This window comes from Dreissena polymorpha, chromosome 2 (assembly GCF_020536995.1).
Source record: "Dreissena polymorpha isolate Duluth1 chromosome 2, UMN_Dpol_1.0, whole genome shotgun sequence".
NCBI classification, from domain to species: domain Eukaryota; kingdom Metazoa; phylum Mollusca; class Bivalvia; order Myida; family Dreissenidae; genus Dreissena; species Dreissena polymorpha.
The window spans coordinates 36608222-36636153 of NC_068356.1; the positions used below are offsets into that span (position 1 = coordinate 36608222).

The 27932-nt window shown below is 34.6% G+C and overlaps 2 protein-coding genes across 12 annotated transcripts in view; both read left to right on the forward strand.

Moving 5' to 3' along the window:
• LOC127866622 (heme-binding protein 2-like) lies at positions 1-27892 on the forward strand. 11 transcript variants are annotated; one of them, XM_052407314.1, is made up of 6 exons: positions 13933-13980; positions 14169-16942; positions 22431-22597; positions 24822-24951; positions 26158-26348; positions 26542-27740. In XM_052407314.1, the coding sequence occupies exons 3-6, from the start codon at positions 22442-22444 to the stop codon at positions 27025-27027; spliced, it is 963 nt and encodes a 320-aa protein (XP_052263274.1). In that variant the 5' UTR covers positions 13933-13980; positions 14169-16942; positions 22431-22441; the 3' UTR covers positions 27028-27740. The 11 variants fall into 11 exon arrangements, 10 of the variants coding, with proteins under 10 accessions (XP_052263270.1, XP_052263273.1, XP_052263271.1 ...); XR_008043055.1 differs by lacking the exons at positions 13933-13980; positions 14169-16942 and adding exons at positions 22093-22230; positions 27782-27892 and having other exon boundaries at positions 26542-27080; XM_052407313.1 differs by lacking the exons at positions 22431-22597; positions 24822-24951; positions 26158-26348 and adding exons at positions 9-505; positions 3174-3303 and having other exon boundaries at positions 13790-13980; positions 14169-14269; positions 26643-27740.
• Positions 1-27932, forward strand: part of LOC127866621 (cytochrome c oxidase assembly protein COX18, mitochondrial-like) — a 284996-nt gene that overhangs the window by 1416 nt on the left and 255648 nt on the right. The gene's annotated exons all lie outside the window — the stretch shown is intronic.

Consider the following 27932-nt stretch of genomic DNA (forward strand, 5'->3'; position numbering starts at 1 on the left):
ACTATACTTTTGGGTATAGCGGTGTCCTCAGTTGACCCACGTGGTTGTTTCAAGATAAGCGACCACTACCGTGTGGACTTAGGACTCCTCACGGATTGTGTTGTGTGGCGTGAGCTTTTACCCTGACATTGGGAACATGTGACTTAAAACAGGAATAAAAGGTGTTTTACATAACTACATATAAATGTGGCATTGGTTGTATAATGAACGTTATCACATAACATGCATAGGTAAATTGGACATGTGAATATGAGGATGGACTTTATTATATGATGTTTGTATAAAATAAAAAATAGACGATATACTTATAATTAATTATATCAATATCATTTTGTAAGCGTTATAAGCAATGGTGAAGCTTCACGACTTGAACATGGCTATGGAGATCTTACTGCCCGGAACACTTCGGACCCTGACTCCGTGTATGGGGGTGCAGACGAGCCAGGCTTCCGACCAGACGATAATTAAAAAATCACTGAACTATACTGTTGTTAACAAATCAGTGGTACGCGTATTGTCTGCAATCTTTTCTAGATTTCTAAATGTTTGGTGTCCAGTATTGTCATACAATAAACTTATATATGTTTTCAAGTTAACCTTGAGAATGATGCAATGATTAAAATGTTTTTATTCATCAATGAATTCGTTTATAATCACCAAGTACCTACTCTTCCGGGTTTTTTTGACAATAGTTAGTAAGACATTATTTGTTTGAGACACCTCAAAATTAATGCTAAAAGTAGTGTTTTGAGCTAAACAGAACACATCCAACATGCCAGTTTGATCCCACAATGTTCTGTCGGTAAAAAATATGCTAATTTGCATATGTCTGACTTTTTTCATGGCAATGCTATTTTAAATTCCAATGCGCATCCACAGTCTTGTGTTTTCCAGCTAGTGTGACGTTTTTCACGGTCTTACATATTTCCCGCGACACCGGTCATTTTAAATATATTTGGACAGAGTATTTTAAAAATATTATCAACAATATATGAGTGTTAACTAAATCTTTAGAGGAGTGAACATATAGAAGAATTTTAGTTAGCATTTTGTCATTAAAACTACGAGTAACACGGTCATCGTACTGAAAAGTTATTATGAAATCGGTAAAAAGGAAATTAAAAAATAATTTTCGTTTTTAAATTATTTTCTGTGAATATTAGTAAATAATACTTTAAAAGACTTGAATAAGTCTTCAAAATCTGCAAAAAAGCGAAGTGCGGAAGATTACCGCACTGCTAGATTAACGGATATGACTTTAAACTGCCAATGCTTGATATTGACCTCTCCAAGGCGGTAATCCAAGTTCTTGTCATTTTAAGTTTACAGTAAGTGTTATGTTATATAAGTACTTGATAAGAACACACATTTCTTGTCTGATAGAGTTTCTGGAGTTTCATTGTTTGTTGAATTCAATATAAAGTGGTTATTGTTTATTACCACGTGTAAAATGTTTTCAGCGTTTTTTTTCCTTTCTTTATAACGTACCGGAAAACGGCATTTTCCCAATTGGGTAAGTCTACAAATTTCCCATATGCTGTCCCAAAAATTCCCAATTGAAGGTTTAAATCTGTTTATATTTTTTTAGGAAAAAAATGCAACTTTTATTTAGTTTCCCTGCGCAGCTCCATGGCTTGAACCTAAGTAAATATAATATTTACAAATTGGCAACATGTAATTATCAATTTTAAGGTATTCGGGGACAAACAACTAAATACACCAATTTCCCAATCTGTAGACTTTACGACGCGAATGTTCCTTATTTCAGGTATTTTTTTTGCATTTTAGGCATAGCTGTATACACCAGCTTTTCACCTTAGCATGACCTTTGTAAGCGATCAATCAATTTGAAAATAAAATTTTCCGCCGGTAGGCCTGACACTTTTCGCAGTAAAAACGTTATGAAAAAACAAGTGCAATCTACAAACAGATTTCACATTAAAATTAATATGTTATTCCATCGACTATCTATTTTTGGGAAGTATAGTATATGAAAAGGGATACTACAGTTCGTGTAGCAACGATGTTAACTGCGTATTCAGCATGACACAATTGTATCTCTAATTATAAGGTTTGAGAGATAGAGCAGTTTCACACTCAAAATTCTCGTCATCAATACAGATTGTGTGCCCCTTTATATTTAGAGCGCCAGTGCGTTTGTACATAAAGGCTGGGTTCTCATATTTGGTAAGTCCTACGATATTGCATTTTGTGAACTCATTAATTTTAGATCATGTAAGTATTGTTGTTCAGTAACCTGATATACGCTTTGACGAAACTATTTAAAATTGTTTTCGAAATTGACCGTTAAACACGTAAATGTTTAAAGCTTTAAACAAGCCGTTGTTCCAGCAGTGGAATTGTTACCTCACTTTAATGCATTGAATTCCAACCCGCATGATATCAAGGTCAGTTTATGGTAAGTTACAGAAAACGATAAACGCTATCGCGTAAACTATGTGCACTTGAAGTCTATTTTAGTCAGAAAGATACTAAATTAATAAACGCTATCGCGTAAACTATGTGCACTTGAAGTTTATTTTGATCAGAAAGATACGAAATAAAGATATTCGGCGATATTATTATGGTATGTCAATCATAGATTTTTCATGTGTTTTCAACAATTGCATGATAAGGACCAATTTTGATTAATTTAATTAGAAATATTTATCCATTTAGACCAATTTATTAAGCATTAGCACGATGATTCACGATTCTATTAATAATGGAATCAAATAAGATTCGAGTGTTGCCGGCTGACCTATATACTTTTATTTATTTTTATGCTTCTTGTGTCTTTCTATTCTGTAAATATAGATATCTTAGTAATAATATCTAATAAAGCGAAATAAGCCACGAAATCTGTCGCAACAGCCCGTAATTGATTTGCGTGTGATGCAGCTAAGATCTGCGCAGAAAAAAGGCAATCGCTATTTTTGATCTCATAGATATAACTTTTAATCGTTCATAAACACCGACCACAATCAACGCCGTATATTTTTTTTTAAAGATATTTCTTGTTCCCAATTGGGCTTGTACCGGTACTTGTCCCAATTGGGAAAAATCGCTTGTTATATGAGCGTGTTTTTTGGAAAGGTGAAAATAATTTCATGCACGAACCAACATGCAAATAAATCTACAATGTTCACGCTTTTATCATAATGTGTTTTCAGACGTATGAAGAGCGCTTGTACCCGCGCAGCACGTGGTTGTGTACCACCGTTCAGAGCCTGTACCAGGACACGGCCAGGGTGGAGGGGTTCCGACACATGCAGGGTTACACACAGGGAGACAACTCGGCCGGTACGTGCTGCAATCGTGATACTTCGGCTATCTCGGATTCCTCCGTAAGATAGGCCTCGTGTCTAACGGTCGCCATATTGCCTTGTATTACTACTTTACTACCCAAAAGGTTGTCAGTCTATTGTTATGAGGCTGTATACGCAATCGGGACTCCTCGGACAATTCCGCCATATCGGCGATCGTCGGTGTGGTGTAGCCCACTGTCCGATGCGTTCAGATTGGCTGTATACGATGCGCGTTGAACTAGCGCCAAACTTTTTACCGAAACTTTGATATTAATAGCACTATTAACGTTCATTTGTGTTGCATTTTGACCTATTATCCAAGCGATTTACTTTTCCATTATTATTTAATCACCCTATCATCCAATTTTTAAGATGAAATTACGGTGTTTACAAAACCAACCAAACCGAAAGTGAAACTGGATGCATTACGTTTCGCGATGTAAACATTAAATATTTGTTCAGTTTGAGGAAGCGAATCGATAATAGACGTTGGAATATGTATGCAATACAGACTATCATTGCCGATTGTAATACTGGCTAAAAAATACCTTTTATGACAGGTCATGTATAGAACGTTAATCAAATAGTGACCATAAATCACTACAAATGTCTGGGTTGTTCATTAATATAATTAATGCACGTTTCTGATCTAATTGCCTGTATCTAGTTGTAATTACCATGATATTGATAAAATTAAAACGTTTTTTTCATAAATTAACATTACATGTTTTATTTTTATCATTTAGGGAATATAAAATTGTATCATTATCATCATTAAATATTCTGAAGATCTAAATTATCATGATTACTTTAAAGTAGAATTTTTAAATTTTACTCATTATTTTTAATGAATTTGCACATTTGCTTGATTTAAAATAAAATGTATTAATAAGGGTTTCAGTTGTTAGTTTTAACCCATTTTTAGTTCGATTAAATTTAAAGTACTAACTACGTACATGTATGTAAAATGCTCTTGAGTTCGTTTCCTGGGCCTAGAACCAGTACTTAGGTGTCTCTTGGAGATTTCTTAAGAATGCTCCCACACTGGGGATCACACCAGTGACCTCCAGAGCATTATACAATTGAGGATGCATCAAGATTAAAAATGGTACATGTATAAATTAATAAAGAATCAATAACAATCAGAAACTGTGCATTTTTTTCAGTATTGTGTGAAAGGATTTGAAGTAATTATGTTTTTTTTTAAATATGATTTATGTGAATTTGAATAAATATATAAAATTTAGTGATTTTCTCAGACAAAACTGTTTATTACATACTAAAGTATTCAGAATGTATTATTGTAATATTCATTCAAATTTTTTAGTACAAAAAGCACTTTTCCCTGGCATTTGTATTTATAGTACTTACATATTTTATAATTCTGACAGCATTTATAAACTGTGTTCATGCAAGCATGAAACTGGTTTCATTTTTTGAGTATTTAAACAAGAGGGCCGTGATGGCCCTGTATCGCTCCACTGCTGAAAAAGGTTGAAACAAATTTCTCTGCATGTGCAAATACTTAAATATAGGCCCTATTTAAGCACATGTACACTTTTGTGACCTTCTGGGCTGGGTCAAATTTAACCCCAGGGGCATAATTTGAGAAAACTTTGTAGAGGACTACTATATCTCACTACATACAAAATGTGGTAGCCCTAGGTCCTAGAGTTAAGGACAAGAATATTTTTTAAGTTTTCACAAAATAAGCAAGATATAAGCGTATATAATGTTCAATTTTGTGACATGCGGTTCAGGATCAAATTTGACCCAAAAGGCATAATTTGAACAAACTTGGTAGAGGACTATAAGATGTTACCGCATACCAAATTTGGTAGCCATAGTCCAAATGGTTTTCGACAAGAAGATTTTAAAGATTTCACAAAATAGGCACTTTAAAAGCGTTTATTCAATTTTGTGACCCCCCCCCCCCCCCCCCCCCCCGGGGCAGGGTCAAAGTTGACCCCAGAGGCATTATTTGAACAAATTTGGTAGAGGCTTATTAGATGTCACTACATACCAAATTTGGTAGCCCTAGGCCCAATGGTTATGGACAACAAGATTTTTAAAGTTTTCACAAAATAGGCCCCATATAAGTGTATGTTCAGTTTTGTGACCCCGGGCAGGGTCAAATTTGACCCAAGGGGCATAATTTGTACAAACTTGGTAGAGAACTATAACATGTCACTACATACCAAATTTGGTAGCCCTATGCCTTATGGTTAAGGACAAGAAGAGTTTTAAAATGTTCACAAAATAGGCACTATATAAGCATATAATTGATTTTGTGGCCCCAGGGGCAGGGTCAAATCTGACCCCTGGGGCATAATTTGAACAAACTAAGTAGAGGACTATACAATGTCTCTACATACCAAATTGTGTAGCCCTAGGCCTAATGGTTATGGACAAGATTTTTTTTAAGTTATCACAAAATAGGTATTATATAAGCATATGTTCAATTTTGTGACCCCCGGGGCAGGGTAAAATTTGACCCTAGGGATTAATTTTGAACAAATTTGGTAGAGGACTATTAGATGTCACTATATACCAAATTTTATAGCCCTAGGCCGGATTGTTATGGACAAGAATTTTTTTGAAGTTTTCACAAAATAGGCCTTATATAAGCATATGTTCAATTTTGTGACCCTCGGGGCAGGGTCAAACTTGACCCCAGGGGCATAATTTGAACAAACTTGGTAGAGGATTATAAGATGCCACTACATACCAAATTTGGTAGCCCTAGGCACAATGGTTATGGACGAGAAGATTTGTAAAATTTTCACAAAATATACCCTATATAAGCATATGTTCAATTTTGTTACCCCCGGGGCAGGGTCAAATTTGACCCCAGGGGTATAATTTGAACAAATTTGGTAGAGGACTATTAGATGTCTCTACAAACCAAATTTGATAGCCCTAGGCCAATGGTTATGGACGGGAGATTTTGAAAGTTTTCACAAAATAGGCCTTATTTAAGCAAATTTTCAATTTTGTGACCCCAGGGCAGAGTCAAATTTGACCCCAGGGGCATAATTTGAACAAATTTGAAAGAGGTTCACCCCAGGAACATTCCTAAGAAATTTCATCAGAATTGGACCAGTAGTTTAGGAGAAGATGTTTAAAGGAAAAGTTTATGCATGGATGCACGATGGACACATGACCTTTGGCCAGTGGAGCTAAAAATCAAATTAAACATTTAGTTTTGATGTAAAATCAGTTTTTATATGCAAGTGTCTATTTCACTTATAAATTAAAACAGCATATTATTCATTATTGAAAAGATTATTCCAAGCTTGATGTCATATTTCAACTTTGCATAGTGTAGTTAATTGAACATTGTATTGAACTGTATGGGCAGCTATATTTTTTAATTTATGTATGTTGTATTATACAAAATGCATTATTTCTACCACAAGTAGACCATATAAGGCCTACTGCTACTAAATAGGCACTGGTATGAATTTTACACTGTTTTTGATGCTCATACAAAACTTTAATTATTACAACACTTTAGTATATTAAATATTTTCAAGTTTTTGTTCAACATTTTTTGCAAAAGAAAAGAGTGTCTTAATGCATTTGAAAATATACTTAAAACAAACTAAAAATGCATTTTAACATACCTTTTTCCTGGTAAAGTGTATTTGGGATGATAAAAAATACACTTGAAGAGTATTAATGCTGGAAAATGCAGAAAAAAATACATTTGTTTCTGTTAGAAGTGTGTCTTGTCTGCATTTTTAAGTGTATTAAATACATCAAATGCAGATAAATACAATGCCAATACTGTTACATGTATTGTAATTGACATAAAATGCACTTGTTCTTGTAATTAAATGCTTTAGTGAATTGAAATAACCTTTTATAACGTTTTAACAATTAATAATACCTTTTTATATAAATTTTCTTTTGAAATATGACACTTAATAGATTTTTGCACCACTAGTAAGAGATATAATTTGTGCTCATAATGCTTTATCATTACACTATATAATATCATTTGTTGTATGAAAATTGCCCGTAAAATTCATGTGAAAGCTCAAGAGATCAATAGCAGCGTGCTATACCCTGCTCCTTTTTACATGACTTGATGGTATTTAGTCCCCAATTCTACATGGCTAAGGGAAAATTAATGTTCAGATTTGACAAATAAGTCTTAACTGGGATCCAATAGGCAGACTTTCATATTACTTGTATTTAATTTAAATCATGATCTGAATTGCTCTTTGGCAAATCTTTGTTGGTCACAGTAGTCAACTGAATTTTGTTCACTTTGTAGTGATTATATTTTCTATATTTATCAGACAACATCTTTCTTCAAAAGTTTAACATGATTGCTTGGTTAATTTAGAAACAAGATCAATGCATCATAACATAAAATGAAAATATGTGTAATAGTAAAAATGGCAGCAAAAAAGCACTAGATTATCTGCCTTAAATCTGAGACGATATGTTGATGTATTGGAATTTCTCATAAATAATGTGTTCCATAGTTGTATAATTGTATAGTTGCATGCATGATTGGTGTCAATGTCACAATACCAAGTAAAGCCTATAATTTACTAAATCAATTTGAAGTTTGATGTGTGTTTTTTTCAAGATCTGTTATATATAATAATATATACATGTATATATATATTGTTGAAAAGTTAACATGCAATAAGTTTACTGTAATTAAGTGACAAATAGTTTTACTGATTTGGTTGGATGCATATATGCAGATATATCATGGTTTGTGCAGAGGACAGTAGCTAAAACAAGAGCTGTCTCCGTAGGATGACATACGCCCCCGATAAACGCTTTAATAGAAGTTATGAGCATTTTTCAAAACCTAAACGCGGACCCTAAGTTCAAGGTCAAAGGGGTCAAAATTTGTGTGTGTATGGGAAGGCCTTGTCCATATACACATGCATACCAAATATGAATGTTACATCTGAAGCGACATAGAAGTTATGAGCATTTTTTCGAAACCTAAATGCAAAGTGTGACGGATAGACAGACGGACAGTGCGATCACTATATGCCCTCCTTTGGGGGCATAAAAATGTGTTTCACATTGTTTTGGTAAATTAGTAATGTAGTTAAATGAGCAGAATCATCAATTATAAAGTTATTGATTATAAAGTGTTGCTGGCATATTTGATGCATTCATCTAGCTATAAGAAGGTCCCTGTTTTATCCCCACTGGCACCGAGTGAGGGTTCTCAAAATCTTTAAACAATATGAATAACTACATATAGGGTCAAGAGCCTTGTTGATATGGGGGCTAAACACCTGAAATCAAAGCGACCCAGGTTAAAGGCCGAGGCAAAATAAATAAACCAGAGGCCGCATGAGCCTGCTATACTCTGAACAAGTATTGTTTCTTCTCAGAAAACTGGCTTAAGTGTCTTACTAAGCTTTAGACTTTGAGTTTCAGTGCACTCAATCTTAAATAAATTGGTCAAATTAAATAATAATTTGTAAAAAATAAACATTCTGCACAAATTCAATTATGTACTTTACCTGTATGCATGAATCATTTCAGTCTTGATGGTTAGTGAACTATGTCAAAAGCACCATATCTATGAAACACTTGTATTTTGAATAGTGCAATGTTCCACAGAAATGATGCTGATGATAATTCTACACGATGATGAGTTATTAGATATATTTCTAAATTCCATTTCCACCAACAATTCGGTTATTCCACTACCAGTTCACATGCTTCATACACAGTTGAAAATAACACTATTTCACTCAACAACCGTGACACATGTACTAAATTTTTCAACTTTTCGCAATTAAACTTGTCTTCTACTGTTATTGTTGTTGTTGTTCTTTTGAAAGTAGTTCGAAAGATGGCGACCATTAACCCAGAGATTGATTTATGAAATAAATCGTCTGCTGATCCAGAGTGTACGTGCTGCAGCATTTAGGTTACAGTATACTAAATAACAGTTTCATGTAGGCTGTACTCTCTAAAATAATATCATAGTTGATTCAAAGGCATGTTGTGCGTTTCAAACAATTGTTCTGGCTTTATCTTTTGGAGAAAAGTTGTAGTGCATGAATAGGTGCTCACTTCTAAATCCCTAAAATATGATAAACTAAGGGACTGTAGTAAAACATTGCACTGAAACAGGTTACATTCCACTAGAAAACGGCCGGAAAAAGTTGCAAAAACAGTCGATTTTGACTTTTGACAAGTTTTTTCCTCGGTTTGTACATGACATATCTTTTTTATTGCACAAATCGACTCCGCTTAGAATAGCCTTAAGAAAAGGTATGGTTAAGGGGGTCTCTATGTGCAAAATGTTGCATTAATTTTCGCTTAAAGATGCCGCTTTTACGTTGAATTATATTGGGAAACTATTTAGTATATTGCGACCTTTAACGATTCTAAACTAACGCTTCAGACGCATATTGATACGGGCAAAAGCCCGCGAAGCGGGCGTTGACCGTTTATTTGTATCATTTTTTCTGAAATACAGTGAGACATTACCTTATAGGCTATCAAGTCAAATAATTCCTGCCGTCATCTATTTTCGCGATTGAAAATCAAAGACCGCTGGAGCAACATAGGCACTTCGACAAACGCTACATGACACGTAGATGCATTCCTCAATAAAAAATACGACAAGAAATTTATTATTTTGTAGGTAATGGTACTCTATCTCCTTGCATTATATGATTTTCTACGATCAAAATACGTCTGTTTGCCTCCCTGTGTGACACTTCCTGTTTCCCATAATGCATTGCAAATTGAAAATTGCTCTAGATGTTGTTAACAAAATTTAAAAAAGATAACCCGTCTAAATTATTTGCGTACTTCCGGTTTACAATAGCGAATAAGATTAGTTTCGAATTAACGTCTTCAATGAACCCAATATTCTATAGTTAATATTATCCCTTTTCATAAATAAACAATTGTTTAAAAGTTTAATTTGTTCACAACATGAACGGCCGCGTTTCTTTCGTCGAAAACTATACATGTTTGGTTACATAAAACATCAATCTATAATTATATTGCCAAAGATTACCTTTGATAGCATGGGAACTGTTTTCGGCACATACAAAATTTCGCCGATTTAAAATTTAAGGTCATTATGATTATTATTCAGTCAAACTAATGGAACATAAAAGTTATCATTTTATTAAGTTTTGGAGTTATTTCTTGAGTATATTTTACGTGATTATTCTAAAGACCCTTTCTTTTGTGATATATTAAGTTACGTTGTGATAGTAAACAATATTGCATCTCCGACTCATACTCGATCATTTTCGTACCAAACTGTTTCAAACTGTAAAAAATCAAACTGTGCTTACATACACATTGGAAATAGACTAATTCATATGTACATTTTATGGATTCTCTTTGATTTTCTTTTAGAAGCTGCTCTGTCAAATGCTGGACTTCACACATTCCATGCTGCATTCTGCTGAGCAAAACTGACTGCGTGCTTTGTACTCAACAACAAAGCAATTCTTGACCTATAAAGCTTGACCGGGACTGAAACATTAGCAATTGTGACTCTGTAGTGTTCAACGTTAGTGGACTGTAAAGAAACTGCAATTATTGTGAAGAGACTCTGTATGTCTGTAAGCAAAAAGAATATACAGCATAACAAATATCAGGTGTGAAAACAATGTGAAAGAATAGTGAAATTAACAATTTGCAATCAGGCATGTCGAATAAATTGTTGATATTAAAAATGATAGTTCCCAAGCAGCTCTAGACGTTTTTTTCTGTATTTCTATTACTAGTATTATTTCATAAAATGTATGCCACAATTAAAAAGCACACTATGTTTAGAGACCATTGTGTTGTCTCATTGTGTGATGATGACTTTGAGTAATACATTGTACATTAAACAATATCTACTAAGTGGTTTTTAAGTATCAGATTTATTGTTTATTATATAAAATTAAAATGAATGTTAATTTTTGCTTAAATATAAATGTGCATAATGCAGTGCCAGTAGCACACTTTGCAATATTTTTATTACAAAAGAGTGTGTTCAACACTTGAACTTATACCTATACTTAATAATCCTTGCCTAAAAATTCATTTGACACACTTGAGACCATGTTGTGTATTACCATTATTATTTTGCACATTATGCTGACACTTTAAAAAAAAGCAAATAAGCGAAAAGCAGAAGTTTAGTCTTGTCAACTGTCTCTGATTAATTTTTTGAAGACCGTATAAGAAGCGAAAGTGTAGGATACGGTATTCATTTTATTTGATGACTGCTTGTTATTATTTCTTCATAGAAGGCGTACTGGATGAGTGGAGTATTTTTTTTTTGTTCTACATCTTTGATGAAGTCAACTCATTGACATTTAGTGCCATGACTGAGCGTGTTTTAAAACTAACAAACGCGTGGTAGGAACTTATCCGAATATATGCAAACTCATAACAGTGTGTCTAATACTACATGTTTTGAGTGCACAGAAACAAGGGCGAGAAGATAAGGGTATAAATGAACATACTGAATGTGTTATTTTGAGCTTGAACATACAAAAACTTGACTTTAATCAATTGGGATGTACATGCAGTTTAATAATCGGGTTGTTATTTTATAATCATATTCATGTGGAAACTGCCTCATTCACATGCAATACGCAGCTGCTGTCTATATGTTTAATGCCACAGTCCATAATGACTGAATATCTTTACTTTCAAAACATGAAAATGAATTAAATGAAATGAAAATAAACGAAATAATGTAATTAAATTCAGTTGAAAAATATTTGATTATATTTTAATTAAATATGGTTTGGTAAATTATTTACTGGTAAAACAATTCTTGTTGATAACAGTAAATTCGTAATAATAAGTATGTTGTTTATTTTTTGTCTCACACATACAGTGACAGGTACACTCATATATTTAGCGTTAAGCTTATGATGTGGGTCTTCATCATAAATCTAAATTTTTTCTACTAGTATATTTTCCGTAACACCAACCTAGTAATGTTCAATCTGTGTATGCCATAAGCGATAGTTTTTACCAACTGTTAATTCCTGAGGATTCAGAAAAATGCAATAAGTTTACCACATTTCAGGACATAAGCTCTAACAGTGCGGAAGATATGCAAAGAGTATTGTGTCCAAAGCCAAAGGTGATATTTCTGGTCTGTGTAATTTTGCGCAGTGAATGAGGTCTATGCACTTCTTTCAAGATAGATGCAAACACTCCCGCAAACATTGTTGCATTTATATGTTTATTAACATTAATTAAGTACAAAACGTTTTTCATTTACATATGCAAGGGATACATTTACGATGTCGATGATTTAGACATGGGACCAAAATAATGAAGTACGGCACCTTTCTTTTTTATGCTTAAGTTAAATAAAATCGTTTTAGAAATAATCGCGCCCTAAAACATAAATGGCATCCCTGCACATGGAAAACATCAATAAAACACAGTTTTGCGAGATTGTTTTTTTTTTAATTCTAACATTGTTTTTAAAAGTAAACAAAAAATGAAATACATGTTTAATAGTTTGAAAACAGTACAAGGGGTTACTATACATAAAGCATAGCTTCATAAAGTTGTTTAAGATGAAAACAAATTATATTTTATTGCTTTGCTAAATTACATATTGTTTTGTAAAGAAATTGAATGTTTTGTTGCATGATAATGTGCAGACATATATTGCCCGTGTTATCTTTAACAAACATCAAATAAGCTTTTGCCTGTAAATTAGGTAGCACCTATTATATTAGTCTCGTTTGTTATCGGTTATATCAATATACTAGGCAACAATACCTGGTATCATATTCGAATACCCACATTTTATTATTGAATTATGTTATAAGATTCGATTTATAAACCCATATATCCAAATGTCAGAAGTTTTGAACATCAGAAACATTACTCGTAATGTTATTTTTCGTCTAACAAATCATTATCGTATGTATCTTTAATCTTTGAAGAACTAGGATAAAAACTATTTATTTAAAACTAAATTTAGTTTGCATAGTACATAAATGTTATATTTTTTCACAACGGGATATTGAGTTATGCCATGTGAATATAAAAAAATACAAATGTTACAGCGAAACAGTTTACGTTTCAGAACAGCCATTATACGAATTTTCAATTAATGATGATACAACAGTTTATGGCGAAATATGTATCCAAAATGTTATCGGGGGCTTTATCAATGACGTTGAATAATCCTTTTGTTCTATGGCCTCAACGTATCTCATATTTTTATGTCAGGTTATCATTTTTATGACCTAAAGACGGCCACTGAAAGCGGCATTTCTTCTGTCACTCATTGAATCATTTTGTTTAACATCGGACTGTCACCTGCAGGTGTTTTTGAAATCATGTAAGATATTACCAATATGATACGATTTGCTTAAATGGACTAGTAATAGTGACTGATACGTACATCAATCTGTTTAAGACACACGTCTCGCATTGTTTGCTGTGATTATAAAATAATATTTCATAACCTTTTCTTTGTTTCCAACAACAAGGGGCCCAGATAGTAATGAAGCCACCGATACTTACCCGCATTTCTGCCGAGGGCGGTGAAGATTTTCAGCGGAAGTTCGTTGTGTGTACGCATCTGCCGCTAGGAGACGTAAACGGACATCCAGAACCCACCAGTGATCACGTGTACATCGAGCACATGCCGGAAATGACGGTGTATGTGAGCACATTTCAGGTACGCAGCTTATAGACATTGAAAGACAATCAGATCGTGGAGCTTTTATTTTATATGACCGGCTGATGGCATTAACATAATAATTTACAATTTGAGCATTATCATATCAAATTTAAGGATGGTCATGTTAAATTCATTGAAATATTTCACATTGGGAGGCTCCATAAAATAAGTGGTTTCATTCACAGGGAATCGGAAGCGAGGAGAAGTGGACATATGAGACGCGACGTCTGGCGGAGACGTTACGTAACGAACACAACGTCAGAATGGACTTTTATGTCACCGCGACCTACATCAGTCCCTTCCAGATCGTATCGGACAGACATGAGATTTGGTTTGTCAAATTCGACCCTAAACACAGACTCGCCATTAAAAACAAAACCCCAGAACTCAGATACGGATCTCAGAAACTCGAGGTACCCGCCATGTTTTCTTGGGCGCTCGGTCTTCTACTGACCTACATTTCCATTCTTATCTCTGTTGTGAAAACCACGTTCAATGTGTCAGTGTTCGTCAAAAACAACTGGAACGATATCAAGGAACGCGTGGTCGTCGTCGCGAAGACGCTTCAAGACAACGTCATCGTTGGCGCTATATCGAGGTCGGGCGTAGCCGTTATCGCGTCACTATGGAAACTCACAACTGCTGTGGTGACGGGCGTTTCTGACAGTGCAAATGACATTGACCAGTCGCCAACTCCGCCCACATTTTGTCGATCAGCCAATCAGATATCGATTTTTCACACACCCCTCAGCAACGCTTATCCGGCCGCCATTTTGTCCGACAAACAAAGCGTGTTGTACATATGGAATGAACGTAATTTTTTAGAGTTTACACAGATTTTATATCAAATGCATGATCATTACTGTTCGATCATTATTCAAAATTGTAGGTGCTATACATACTTTATAAAAGGTTATTATTTTATCTTTTTTTCTTGAACATATGAACGAGTAATGAGAAAACAAACACAATAAATAGTTTAACCACACCAGGTGTGTGTTCTATAAAACTTGTTATACCGTTTGATGCACAATATTTTTAAGCAGTTTGGGCAACATAATAATTGCCACACGTGCTTATTAATCTCAGCGTAATTGTCGATGATTAATAAATAACAGTATGTTGCGTGGATCTCAGAATGAAGGAACATTAAGGCATTGTTAGGTACTGCACACAAGAAAAGAAAACTATTTAATTACTTAAATGATTTCCAATTATATATTTATTTTCTGTGGATCATAAACAAGGGAAATCATTATAAATTGTTAACTTAAATATTGTTTTAACTAAAGTAAAAACAACAAAAAGGTGATTTCAACGCGGCTTAGCCAGCTTAAAGCGACTTCAAGTGTAAAATGTACGGCTTATATTACAACAACAACATTTCTAATACAACATACATTGTCACTGGAGAAATGTGAAAACTGCAATTAACATATAAGGGCCATCTTGTTATAAATAAGCAAATGCATAATATGCTAAATGTATTCAATTCGAATGTTCGTGAACAGCACCGTAATACCAACATTTCATTTTTTGATAGTGAAATGTAACAGGTTCGCATTAAACATAAATGTAATAAAATGCATATTAGACTATCTGTTAATGAAACCACGATATCAGGCCTGTATTAAATTATGGTTACAATAAAAATTTAATTTATATCTAAATAAAAAAAATCGGTGTCTTTTTAAAAATAACACAATAAAACAAAGATCTAAACATTTTTAATAAACAAAAAACCCATCATGATATGGATATGTCATTTGAATTTAATAATAATATTTTCAAAATTATATATGAATAGCCACCGGGTTCACTGTCAGACGGTTGAATACAAGTTCAAAATCAATATGAAATAAATGCTCATTTTTACGACGGATTTTTCATCACCTCCCTATATAATATGTATAAGAAACGTTTCTGATAGTCAGTCTGCCGTTAACTCATTTATTTTGATTACGCCATTTCTCTCTAAAGTTTTTTTGATTGTATAAACGTTTTACAAAGCAGGTTAGTTTAGTGTGCGGCTTTAATAATTTATTTTATAGAAAAGAGCATAATACATCATTACAGATATAGAATTTCCCTCACGTAATCCGCTATAATTGCGATCTGCTTGTCGGAGTTTTCTAATCACTAGACCACGTGACTATGTGGGCGGAGCGATCGATAATTTAGCGACTGGTCAATTGCGCAATGATTTGTCGTGTCTTTATAAAAAACGTTTTTCTTTTTGTTATAATTTCTTTTATTTATCATTTTCTATAGCCCACTGGTTTTGTAAGTGTCATTTCTGTAGTTTTTTTAACATCCAATATAAAAGGGTATTCAATAAACGTTTTGAATATTCTTTGAATTTAAAAGTTCAAGTTCACCCTAAAAATTAAAAAAGAAAATCTATAAACTTCCCCTCCTTCCCTATTTTGGAGTCACGTTACATCAAACAAACACATTTTGAATAATTCATACAGCTTATGATACTAATTATGTGGTAATAAAACGTCTGCTGATTATGTATTTATGTATAAGATTACCTATAAATACACAATCAGCAGACGCCTGAGTAAATATGAATACATTCGGAAATCGCATTAGTAGCCACGTCTGGTTATCCCTGAGGGGAAATAATGTGACTCTTAAATATAATTACATAACCTTTTATCCCATTTTCACCGCGACATTGACGGTATAACACCTTATGGAATATACTAGCCTGTATCCAACACTGTGGGATATACCTGTCTTCGCACTCGTGATTTAATTCCTACGCATCTATACTCCTTACTGTGGGTTATTCGATAACAAACCATGATAGAAAAATATTATTTCTTAAGTAATAGGATGACATAAGGGTCTTTATTTAACTATGCTAAAATATTATTAAAGACCCTAGATGCAAAATCGTCAACTATTGAGTTAAATGGATTATTAGATGGATTTTAAAGGATAATTAAAGGTAAGAACTAGTAGTTCGAACGTGTTTTGGTTTTTGTTTGTACTTTTGTCGTTCTCTGTTCTCGGGGAAATGATTTTAAACTTGCATCGGATCACACACGGCATACCCATAACATTATATAAAAAACACGTTCTGCGCGTCCTTAAATTCGTCGTCCGAAGTCGGAAAACGTATTGCCCTGTATATTAAGTCAAATAAAGTGTCAGTCGCTGCAATTGTCTGTTTACTTGTCGAAATTGTCAAGGTCGTCGGTGGTGTACATGTATGTTGACATCGACATCATTTTGTCAGGAGCAATCGCCGCCATATTGGATTTTGATCATTTTCTTTCTAAAATAAAATGAATTATAGTGAAGTAAATTCTTCATTTCGCGGTCGTAATGTGTTACAATTCGAATACTGCGTAAAATTGAATTGATGTATATGGGGATATTTTTACTTGTTTTACAGTTTGTGTGTGAATTTTTTTAAGACTATTTTGCGTACCAGAACAAATACATTTATATCACTACGTATGGTCACATTCGTTAGATTTTAAGCGCTTTTAAGACTGAATTAAAATAATTGTTAAGGTTATTTGATCTATTTGTGTTAAATGTCACGTTGAAAAAAATCAAATGGGATAAATAGAATACTAGGATTAGCGTTGAATAGTTTACGTTTCCCTTATGTTGAATAGTTTATGTTGCTCGGCTCGAACACCGAAAGCGCTCGCCAATGCTCGCTTCCGGCGTTCTAAGCCTCGCAACATAAACTCTGTATTCAACGCTAACCTAGTATTCTCTATATCGACCATAAGAGCTACATTACCGAATTATTGATATATTAGTCTGCAGCTTAAAGTCATGAATGTCAAACTTTTGACAAGTTAAATGCCTGCAAAGAACTTTATTCATCCCCTGTACTCTACTCGATAAACCATACTTGCATCAAATAAACCCAGTTGGAAAATGCAATTAAGACGTTTGGGCACATTTATGTTTTTCGTTCGAGTTCGAAAACATTTAGAAAGTGATATCTGTCACTTTTAGGTATTAAGTGCAATAAATTCATGTTTTATAAGAATACATATATTATAGTGCCTTTTCCGTTTCATTATCTCTCATTATCTCTAGAGCTGCACCGGAAAAATGTATCGCAATATCAATAATATGTATGTTGCATGTCATTTTATAAGACAGATACGAGTATAAACAATGAGTTTTTTTTTAAATAATTTATATGCAAAAGTTAATTAAAAATTAATTATTAATAAAAGGCTGCGACAAACGAGGATGATACCTGTTCCACATGAGAGGTCAAATGTACCTAGATGTTCTCTTGCGTTACCTTTCCTTATATCATATTATGATACATGCATATATTTTTTGTAACATGTAACAACATTATGATTTCGTATACTTTATTAAGTACATAAATTACCGGTTTTTAATTACGTAAGTGAATTTAAATAACGACGTAACACATCAGAAATAAGCCAAAGTAATTTAAACGTTCACCACTGTTTTCACATTTTTGTAAGTAAACAGTTCTGTTTAGACAAAACACATGGGCAATCAGAAGTTCAAAGTGAAAGATGGTCGGTGAAATAAATATAATTCGAATTTCACAGATTGAAATATCTATATGCACATACAATCGACGTACCGGTTGTGTTCGTAGTTTACTAAAAATATCATACAAGCGGAAAGTGTCGTCCCTGATTAGCCTGTGCGGACTGCACTGGCTAATCTGGGACGACACTTTACGCACATACATTATGCCCAGTTTTCTCAGAACGCGACTCATTTATGACGAAGAGGGGCAGGTACCGTAAAGCTGAAGGCGCGTTGTGGTTATATTTAACGTATAGGGTACCCACCCGCTTTAACACCGTGTAGTATGTACATATTTCTATCGATAACCAATCAACACTTGTGGGTATAGCGGTTATCAGGTACATATTGATTTGGTGTTCGACTCCAGTGCAAAAAGGACGAAAGGAATACCCGTTCGATTTAGGTCTACTTTGATGTGGACTCGGGTTATCTTGGAATTTACTTTTCATGTTGAAATAAATAATCACATTAAGATTAGAAATTTGCATTTGTACTTTAGAGTTATTTCCTGGATAAAAAAAATACATGCATAAAATGTATGTTCATAAATTAATATATTAAAGTGGTTAAAAAGTATAACATTATTTATTTTTCTAAAAAGTCTCTAAGTATGAAATTGCACTTTGTGCTGATACTCATTATTATTCACTTGAAAAGGATTTGATTACTTTAATTTTGTGAAGTATTCAGTTCAAATTTAAGTCCGTATGAAAGTATATACTGAGTTTTTTTAATGATATTCAAATCTCGGTAAAATTAAATTTTCAGTTTAATATAAACATGAAAGAAAAAGTAAAATGAAATTTATTTATTTTTTATTTAATAATTTGTAGTGTATTTTGTGGGATGCTTAGTGAATCGAATCAAGAGAAAGAGCGCGTCCACAGTAAAGTTGTAAGTCTATGCAAATGTTAGTAATTATGAACAACTATGAACATAATTCAATCTTATAAATTCATTTAAGAAAGTTTATTATAAAGTTCTTGACTCAGGGTATGGAAAATTAAGTTTTTGATTCGGTTAAATAAATTAAATAAATGAGAATAAGTATTAAGAAAAGGATAAACACATTAACTTTCACCAACTTGTTAACAGGTGGATTGTTTTTGTGTGAATATTACTAGTAATAATACTCAAAACAGACTGCAATATGAAAATACATTATAATCTTTGCTCGAATAATCCTTCTGTCTGTTTCCTTCACTATCATTAACTATACAAACATAAACATAACATGCGCGCGCTCTCAGGAAACCAATATAACTCACGACTTCTGTTGCAAAGAAGGAAGGGATTAATAAAAAAAACGTCGCCAAAAGAAAACAAAAAATATATCTAGAAATTGTCTTCCCCAGGACCCCCCTAGAACCCCACCCCCGCCAAAAAAAAACAAAACAAAAACAAACACCAACAACAACACAAACACCCCACAACAACATCAAAGAAACAACACACAACAAGTTGTCTCGGTCCAAATGCACACAACAGCCTCTCCTCTTCTATTATATAATAAGAGATATATTAAAACTAGTCTGGCCTGTACAACAGCACACACCCAAACATACAACGTACAAAACATGCAAAAACTCCAGCGCAGAGTGCCCAAGTGATTCTAAGCAAAGGCACAACGAAGTCATACTTTAACTTCATATTCTTCCCCTTATTTTTTTCGGCTTCTTTCATAGAAACCGATAAATCCCTATTATTTAGTCAGACCATGCATCTTTTCCTCTCACTGCACATATGTACTGTTATTTTACTGTTGATAATAACCTAACTAACAAAAATGTTCCCCGCAGTGAACGTTTAATAGGTGGTGCAGTGTATCGGTGCTTTAAACCGAGCATTTAAAAGAACCAGGGACGTCTCTGTAATCGGGACGTTTCCCGTATCCCATTCTCACCCTCTCTAACTTCTCTGCTGGGTCGGAGAGAAAACAATCACTACTGAAGTATATAATTATACAATTCATAAAAATTTAGTTCGTAGTATGTCAATCATATTTTATCCTTACAACAATTACAGAATAACATGCTAAACCATTACATAACTTATGAAAATTTACAGCAAATTAGTATGGAGGCGGCGCTTGTATTCCGCTTTCCTGCCGCGTACGTGGCCTAGATGTTTGGCAGACGGTAGGAATAGTCGACTCTGGGCAGGAGTCCACCTGACTTCTTGGTCAATTACAAACATCTTAAGAGCCAGACATTGTAGCGATATATTGATTACTATTTAAAGCAAGTAAATAATACAACTTAATATATTAGCACATTAATACAGCTAGAAAGTGTTTTTCCTCATACAAATAGCATTGAAAACAATAATTGGATATATTCAATAATAATTCTCCCACCGTTGGTCAATATCCGTCTAAAAGCCTATAATATATTAAGTCTACTATACAATCATGCAACTTCAATACATTTGATGTAAACATCAAGTAAAATAATGATAACCTGTTGTCGGATGTGGGAACGCGTGTTTCATCATTTACGCGGTTGGGTGCTCAGGGGTGAGGTCGAGTGTGCGGGCGGGCCTTGTTCGCATGGGGTCTGTGCGTTGGGGACTTATATAAGACGAAATATACTTAGATGACTGACTCGCACAAACAGCTGGACTACCTCCACCTTTCGCTCCAGATAATATATCACACAATAACTTAATTCATCTTAAAACGGTTATATAGTAATCACATATAAGGTGTTCAAATTATTATATACACTAAGTTAAGATTATTTTGGGTATAAAATAAAAGTTCATGGCTCCTTTATTTGTTACATCTAAATACCTCATCTGATGAGGCACAGATTGCATTCTTCACCAGCCCTCGTTAAGGTCCAATTGTCCACCATACACCGGTCTATTTGAATAAAATATTTTTTTTGGCAAATACCTATGCAACCAGGGTAAACTTGTCCTATTTTGGCTTAAAATTAAAATCTTTGCCTGAAATGTCACAAGGGCATATCCATCTATATATGCAGTCGTGAAGACGCAGATTGACCTGTCCATGAACTATGAAATGCAAACACACACACGGGATAGCGGTAACCTCAGTTGACCCACGTAGTTGCTTCGTGATATGCGACTAGTACCGTCTAGACTAAAAGCTCCGTAAGCAGCGTGTTGGTTGGTGATGGGTGTGATCTTTCACCTTAACATTAAGAATGATAACTTGCGACCGAAAAGGGTGTTTTTAAATAACTTAACCCATTTCTGCCTAGCGTCTAGAAAAGAAGGCATTGGCAAACAGCGTAGACCCAGATGAGATGCCGCATGATGCGTCGTCTCATCAGGGTCTGCGCTGTTTGCTTAATGGAATTTCTGTAAGAAATATTCTAAATATAGAAATAAATATACTAGAGATTCCTAATTTTGAAAATCAATCGATCCAATTTAGAAGGATGGGAGAGTCCACTAGGCATAAATGGGTTAACATGCTGGTGGCATTCGTTGTACATGGTTTATGTCGGAAAACATTGATCCGGTCAGCATTCAGTTAAAATTCAGAACGTTGTGAAATTGAAATCATTGACTTCGTATGTGATCCGTTGATAGTCATGTTATTGTACGTGCCTTCTCTAAATGTGGTAATTTGATAAGGGACAGGATTCAGGAAGGTTAGCTTGTCACCGGTTAGCGAACTTTCATGTCATCACGGGCTTTTAGTGGACGTTATGGCGTTATGTAAATACATTGTAATTTAGATAAACTATTTAGATATATTGCGTGTACACATGGACTTTATCGTATAACACGATGTACCTGTATACTACCCATGTGAATATGATAATGTTAATATGAGAATGTACTTTATTTTATTATTTTTGTATCGGATTAAAAATACACGATGTATGAATAATACTGTCAACATTTTATTTTATGAGCTTTATTAGCAATGGTGAAGCTTCACGACTTGAACTTGGCTATGGAGACCTTACTGCCCGGAATGCTTCGGACCCTGACTCCGCGTGTGGGGGTGCAGACCAATAAGCCATCCGACCAGACGACACTTAAGCAACCACTCAACTACACTGTTGTAAGCAAAACAGAGGTACGCACTTTTTTTGATTGCTCGATATAAAAGACACACATGAAAACGCGTTTTCTATAGTTAAACTACAATGACGACGCGTCTTTTTCAAACAACACAACTGTACGGTAAGCATGCACACTTTCAAATATGAAGTCATTACTTCTAAATGCAAATGTTTGATGTCCCAATCTTAACATAACATAAACTAAGGTATCTGTTCTATTAAAATTTATAAAATGATCGAAATATTCTCTTTGTTTTATTCACCAATGACTATTTACCAAGTCTCTATATTTTTGGGGTTTGATTTTAATGTTCTTACTTAATTTTTTTGATTGAGACACATCAAAATGAATGTTAAAACATTTTTACTTAAAAGTAGGGTCTTGATCTAAACGAAGTCTAATTCAGCATACATTTCGTCACATAAAATAGATTTGGAATGTCGGTAAACATATTCCCATTCGTTAGTATACGATCTAGCGCTCATAACAAGTTGTATATACCTTACTTTAAGCAGGTTATTATAAACATATTATCAAATCATACGATTGTTGACTAAATCTTTAGAGTGATCATTTAGATGAATTTTAGTAAGCAATTTGTTATAAAAACAAGCAAATTCGTTGAATTGATATCCCCCGCCATTATACTTCTGTACACAAAACTATTCTGGAGGGATTACCAATGTGCATCATCCTCTTATTCATATATATACTCATACAAAGTTTCAATGAAATCCGTCAAAGCACTTCCAAGATATGGCTCTGGACACATAAACAAGCATTTTTTCAAGATACAAAGGGCCTTAACTCCGTTTTTATCCGATGGTGTACAATGCCATTTGGCGTGTATCATCCTCTTATCCATATATATACTTATACCAAGTTTCAATGAAATCCACTAAAGCACTTCCAAGAAATGGCTCCGGACACAAAAGTGCCGGACGGACGGACGGAAGGACGGAAAGACGGACGGACGGAAGGGAGGATGGACGGACAACGCCAAAACAATATCCCTCCGCCTATGGCGGGGGATAATTACGAGTAACACGGTCAACATGATGAAGCTCATTGGGTCATTGTCGACCTGAAATGGTTTGAAGTCAACCGGGGGTGACTAGAAGCCGATTCATGTAATCCTGGGATGACTTCAAGCCGATTCTAGTCACCCGGTCGGCTTGAAGTCACCCCAGGGTTACATGAATCGGCTTGAAGTCACCCTTGGGTGACAAGAATCGGCTTCTAGTCAATCCTGGGTGACTTCAAGCCATTTCAGGTCGACAATGACCCAATGAGCCACAATGACCAGTAATACTAGAATCGGTAAATAAAAGGAATGAAATACATGTTTATGAATTTTAAAATTCTATGTATGTTCATATTAGTAAGTAAGACACATCGTCTTCCAAATCTTCCAAAAAGCGTAGTGCAAAAGTTTTCCGGACGCGCTAGATTACCGGATATTAATCGTCAGACCGCCATTGTTTTGTATTGACCGCTCCAAGGCTGTGATTCAAGTTTTGATCATTTTAAGTTTTAAAGGGATCTTTTCACGCTTTGGTAAATTGACAAAATTGACAAAAGTTGTTTCAGATTCGCAAATTTTCGTTTTAGTTATGATATTTGTGAGGAAACAGTAATACTGAACATTTACCGTGGTCTAATATAGCCATTATATGCATCTTTTGACGATTTTAAAACCTAAAAATTATAAAGCGTTGCAACGCGAAACGATTGAATAATTTGGAGAGTTCTGTTTTTGTCGTTAAATTTTGTGAAACTACGAAGATTGCTTATATAAGGTATAAAATACGTCAAATATGTGTACTCGGCGGAATAGCTCAGTAGGCTAAAGCGTTTTTACTTCAGGACTCTGGCAGGACTCCAGGGGTCACTGGTTCGAAACCTGGTCCGGGCAATGTTCTTTTCCTTTTTTTAATTTTATTCTCGATTTTTTACTGGAGCTTTTACGATCCAATGTTTACATTTATCGATATAAAGCATTTAATGAATAAGTTAAAAAATGCCAAAATCTGTGAAAAGGCCCCTTTAAGTTGATGTTCTGTTATAAAAGTAGTGGATAAGCAAACAAAATTTACCCCCTGCTAGAGTTTCTGTAGTTTCAATGTTTGTAAAATTTAATACAAAGTGTTCACTGTTTATGCACGAAACAACATGCATGCCAATAAATATACAGTGGTTAACTAGCACACTTTTATCATACTGGTAACTGTTTTCAGACGTATGAGGAGCGCTTGTACCCGCGCAGCACGTGGTTGTGTACCACTGTTCAGAGCCTGTACCAGGATACGGCCAGGGTGGAGGGGTTCCGGCACCTGCAGGCTTACACACAGGGAGACAACTCGGTCGGTACGTGCTGCAGCATTTAATATACTTGATTATAGTCTCGTTTGTTGTCGGTTATATCAATATAGTCGGGATGGCAACGAATCCTGAATCAAAATCGAAAGTATCTTTTATGTATCTTTGAAGAAGTTTTGTTGGATAAAGATTAAAAAAAAATAAAGTCAGTTTTCATAGCAAATACATGTAATGTTTTTAAAGGGGCATTTTCACAGATTTTGGCATATTTTGAAGTTTGTCATTAAATGCTTTATATTGATAAATGTAAACATTGGATCTTAAAAGCTCCAGTAAAAAATCAAGAATAAAAATAAAACAAGGAAAAAAAGTAGCCGGTACCAGGGCTCGAACCAGTGACCCCCGGAGTCCTGGAGTTAGTCTGAAGTAAAAACGCATTAGCCCTCTCGGCTATTCCGCCGAGTATACACAAAAGAAGTATTTTATACGTTATATAAACAATCTTCATAGTTTCGTAAATTTAAACGACAACAGAACTCTCCAAATTATTCAATCGTTTCGCGTTGCAACGCTTTATAATTTTTAGGTTTTCAAATCGTCAAAAGATACATGTAATGGCTATATTGGACTATGGTAAATGTTCAGTAATACTGTTTCCTCACAAATATCATAACTTAAACGAAAATTTGCGAATTTGAAACAACTTTTTTCAATTTTGTCAATTTATCAAACCGTAAAAAGATCGCTTTAAGACTAAAACATGATATTGAGTTTGACATAACATTATTAAACGATTCAAATAGTTACATCGAAACAGTTTACGGTGATAATAGTAATTACAAGAAAATTCCAATAATAACGATGAAACGGTTTACAGCGAAATATGTATCCATAATTGTCTCGGGGGCTTTATCAATGACTTCGAATAATCCTAGTGTTCTATGGCACTAACGTATCTCATATTTTTATGTAAGTTTATCATTGTTTATGACCACTGGAAGCGACATTTCTTTGCTGCGTAGACTAATCTGTGGATTGAATAACATTTGTTGTAAACATCGAAATGTGTATGCTGTAACTGTAGTTGTTTTTGAAAGCATGTACATTATACCAGGATTATACAATAAAAATATGCTTAAATGGTCTAATATAATAGTGACGTATACATACATCAATCTGTTTAAGACACACGTATCGCATGTTTGATATGTTTATAAAATACTATTTGATAGCCTTTTCTTTGTTTCAAAAAAGGGGCCCAGTTGGTTATGAAGCCACCGATACTGACCCGCATTTCTGCCGAAGGCGGCGAAGATTTTCAGCGGAATTTCGTTGTGTGTACGCATCTGCCGCTAGGAGACGAAAACGGGCATCCAGATCCCACCAATGATCACGTGTACATCGAGCACATGCCGGAAATGACGGTGTATGTGAGCACATTTCAGGTACGCAGTTAATATACATTGAAAGACAATCAGATCAGGCTGTGTTTTTTTATTTGATATGGCCGTCTAATGGTTAACGGATATTTACCTAGTGGAGTATTTTCAAATCACATTTAAGGTTATACGTGTTAAATTTAGTGTAAAATTTTACACGGAGCGCCTCAAAAAAAAAAAGCCGTCGTTTCATTCACAGGGCATCGCAAACGAGGAGAAGTGGACGTATGAGACACGACGTCTGGCGGAGACGTTACGTAACGCACACAACGTAAGAATGGACTTCTACGTCACCGCGACCTACAACAGTCCCTTCCAGATCGTATCGGACAGACATGAGATTTGGTTTGTCAAATTCGACCCTACACACAGACTCGCCATAAAAAACAAAACCCCAGAACTCAGATACGGATCTCAGAAACTCGAGGTACCCGCCATGTTTTCTTGGGCGCTCGGTCTTCTACTGACCTACATTTCCATTCTTATATCTGTTGTGAAAACGTCGTTCAACGTGTCAGTGTTCGTAAAAAACAACTGGTATGATATAAAGGAACGCGTGGTCGTCGTCGCTAAGACGCTACACGACAACATCTCCGTCGGCGCTTTATCGAGGTCGGGCGTGGCCATTATCTCGTCGCTATGGAAACTCACAACTGCCGTGGTGACGGGCGACAGAGCAAAATGACAGTTTTCAATAGTTGCGATGATAATAATATAATGTTTAAATACATTGTATATGTAACATGCAAATCTATTACCTCCCAATCAATTTTAACCTTAACTGGATCATCGAATGGATAAGACAGAAAATGAGACTATGACTCGTAGAATAATGTGTGTATAAAGCTATTTGTTAAATTGTGCATTGCAATAGGAAATATTACGGCATGTAACAATATGTGTCGCGTTCTGAGAAAACTGGGCATAATGTATGTGCGTAAAGTGTCATCCCAGATTAGCCTGTGCAATCCGCACAGGCTAATTGGGGACGACACATTCCGCCTTAATTGGATTTTTGCTAAGAAGAGACTTCATTTAAACAAAAAATGTCGTAAAAGCGGAAAGTGTCGTCCCTGATTAGCCTGTGCGGACTGCACAGGCTAATCTGGGACGACACTTTACGCACATGCATTATGCCCAGTTTTTTTCATAACACGACTCATATATTGACAGGTACAGGTCACAACATCGATTACCTGACAGCAATAACACGAATGCCTGCAATGTGCCAGTGTGTGCTGTTAGTATTATGAATTGTTTATAACTTTATTGTTGTTGTTGTTGTGTGGTTTAAATTGCTATTCTAGATCTAACTTTTTTAGCTACGATTTCTCGTATTATATACACGCATAAAACGTTTATTTTGTTTTGTGGATATAGTTGTCCGAAATTTTGAAATTTGTTATTTATCATTTTCAATAATTCAATGGTTTTGCTAGTTTCATATTTGTTTTGTTCTTTTAACAGCCAACATATAGAAATGGTTTGAATATTCGTTGAATTTAAGAATCATCATATTGCATCACTTAATAAAAAGAGGATTCCTGGTTTATGGTGAGGATGCTGCATTTTTGGCATTTAAGCGCAATC

Coding starts and splice junctions, on each gene's coding strand:
- LOC127866622 (XM_052407308.1), top strand. CDS start 350: ATGGTGAAGCTTCACGACTTGAACATGGCTATGGAGATCTTACTGCCC. Junction 506..3,173: donor CTGTTGTTAACAAATCAGTG/GTACGCGTATTG, acceptor ATGTGTTTTCAG/ACGTATGAAGAGCGCTTGTA. Junction 13,981..14,168: donor TGTATGTGAGCACATTTCAG/GTACGCAGCTTA, acceptor TTTCATTCACAG/GGAATCGGAAGCGAGGAGAA.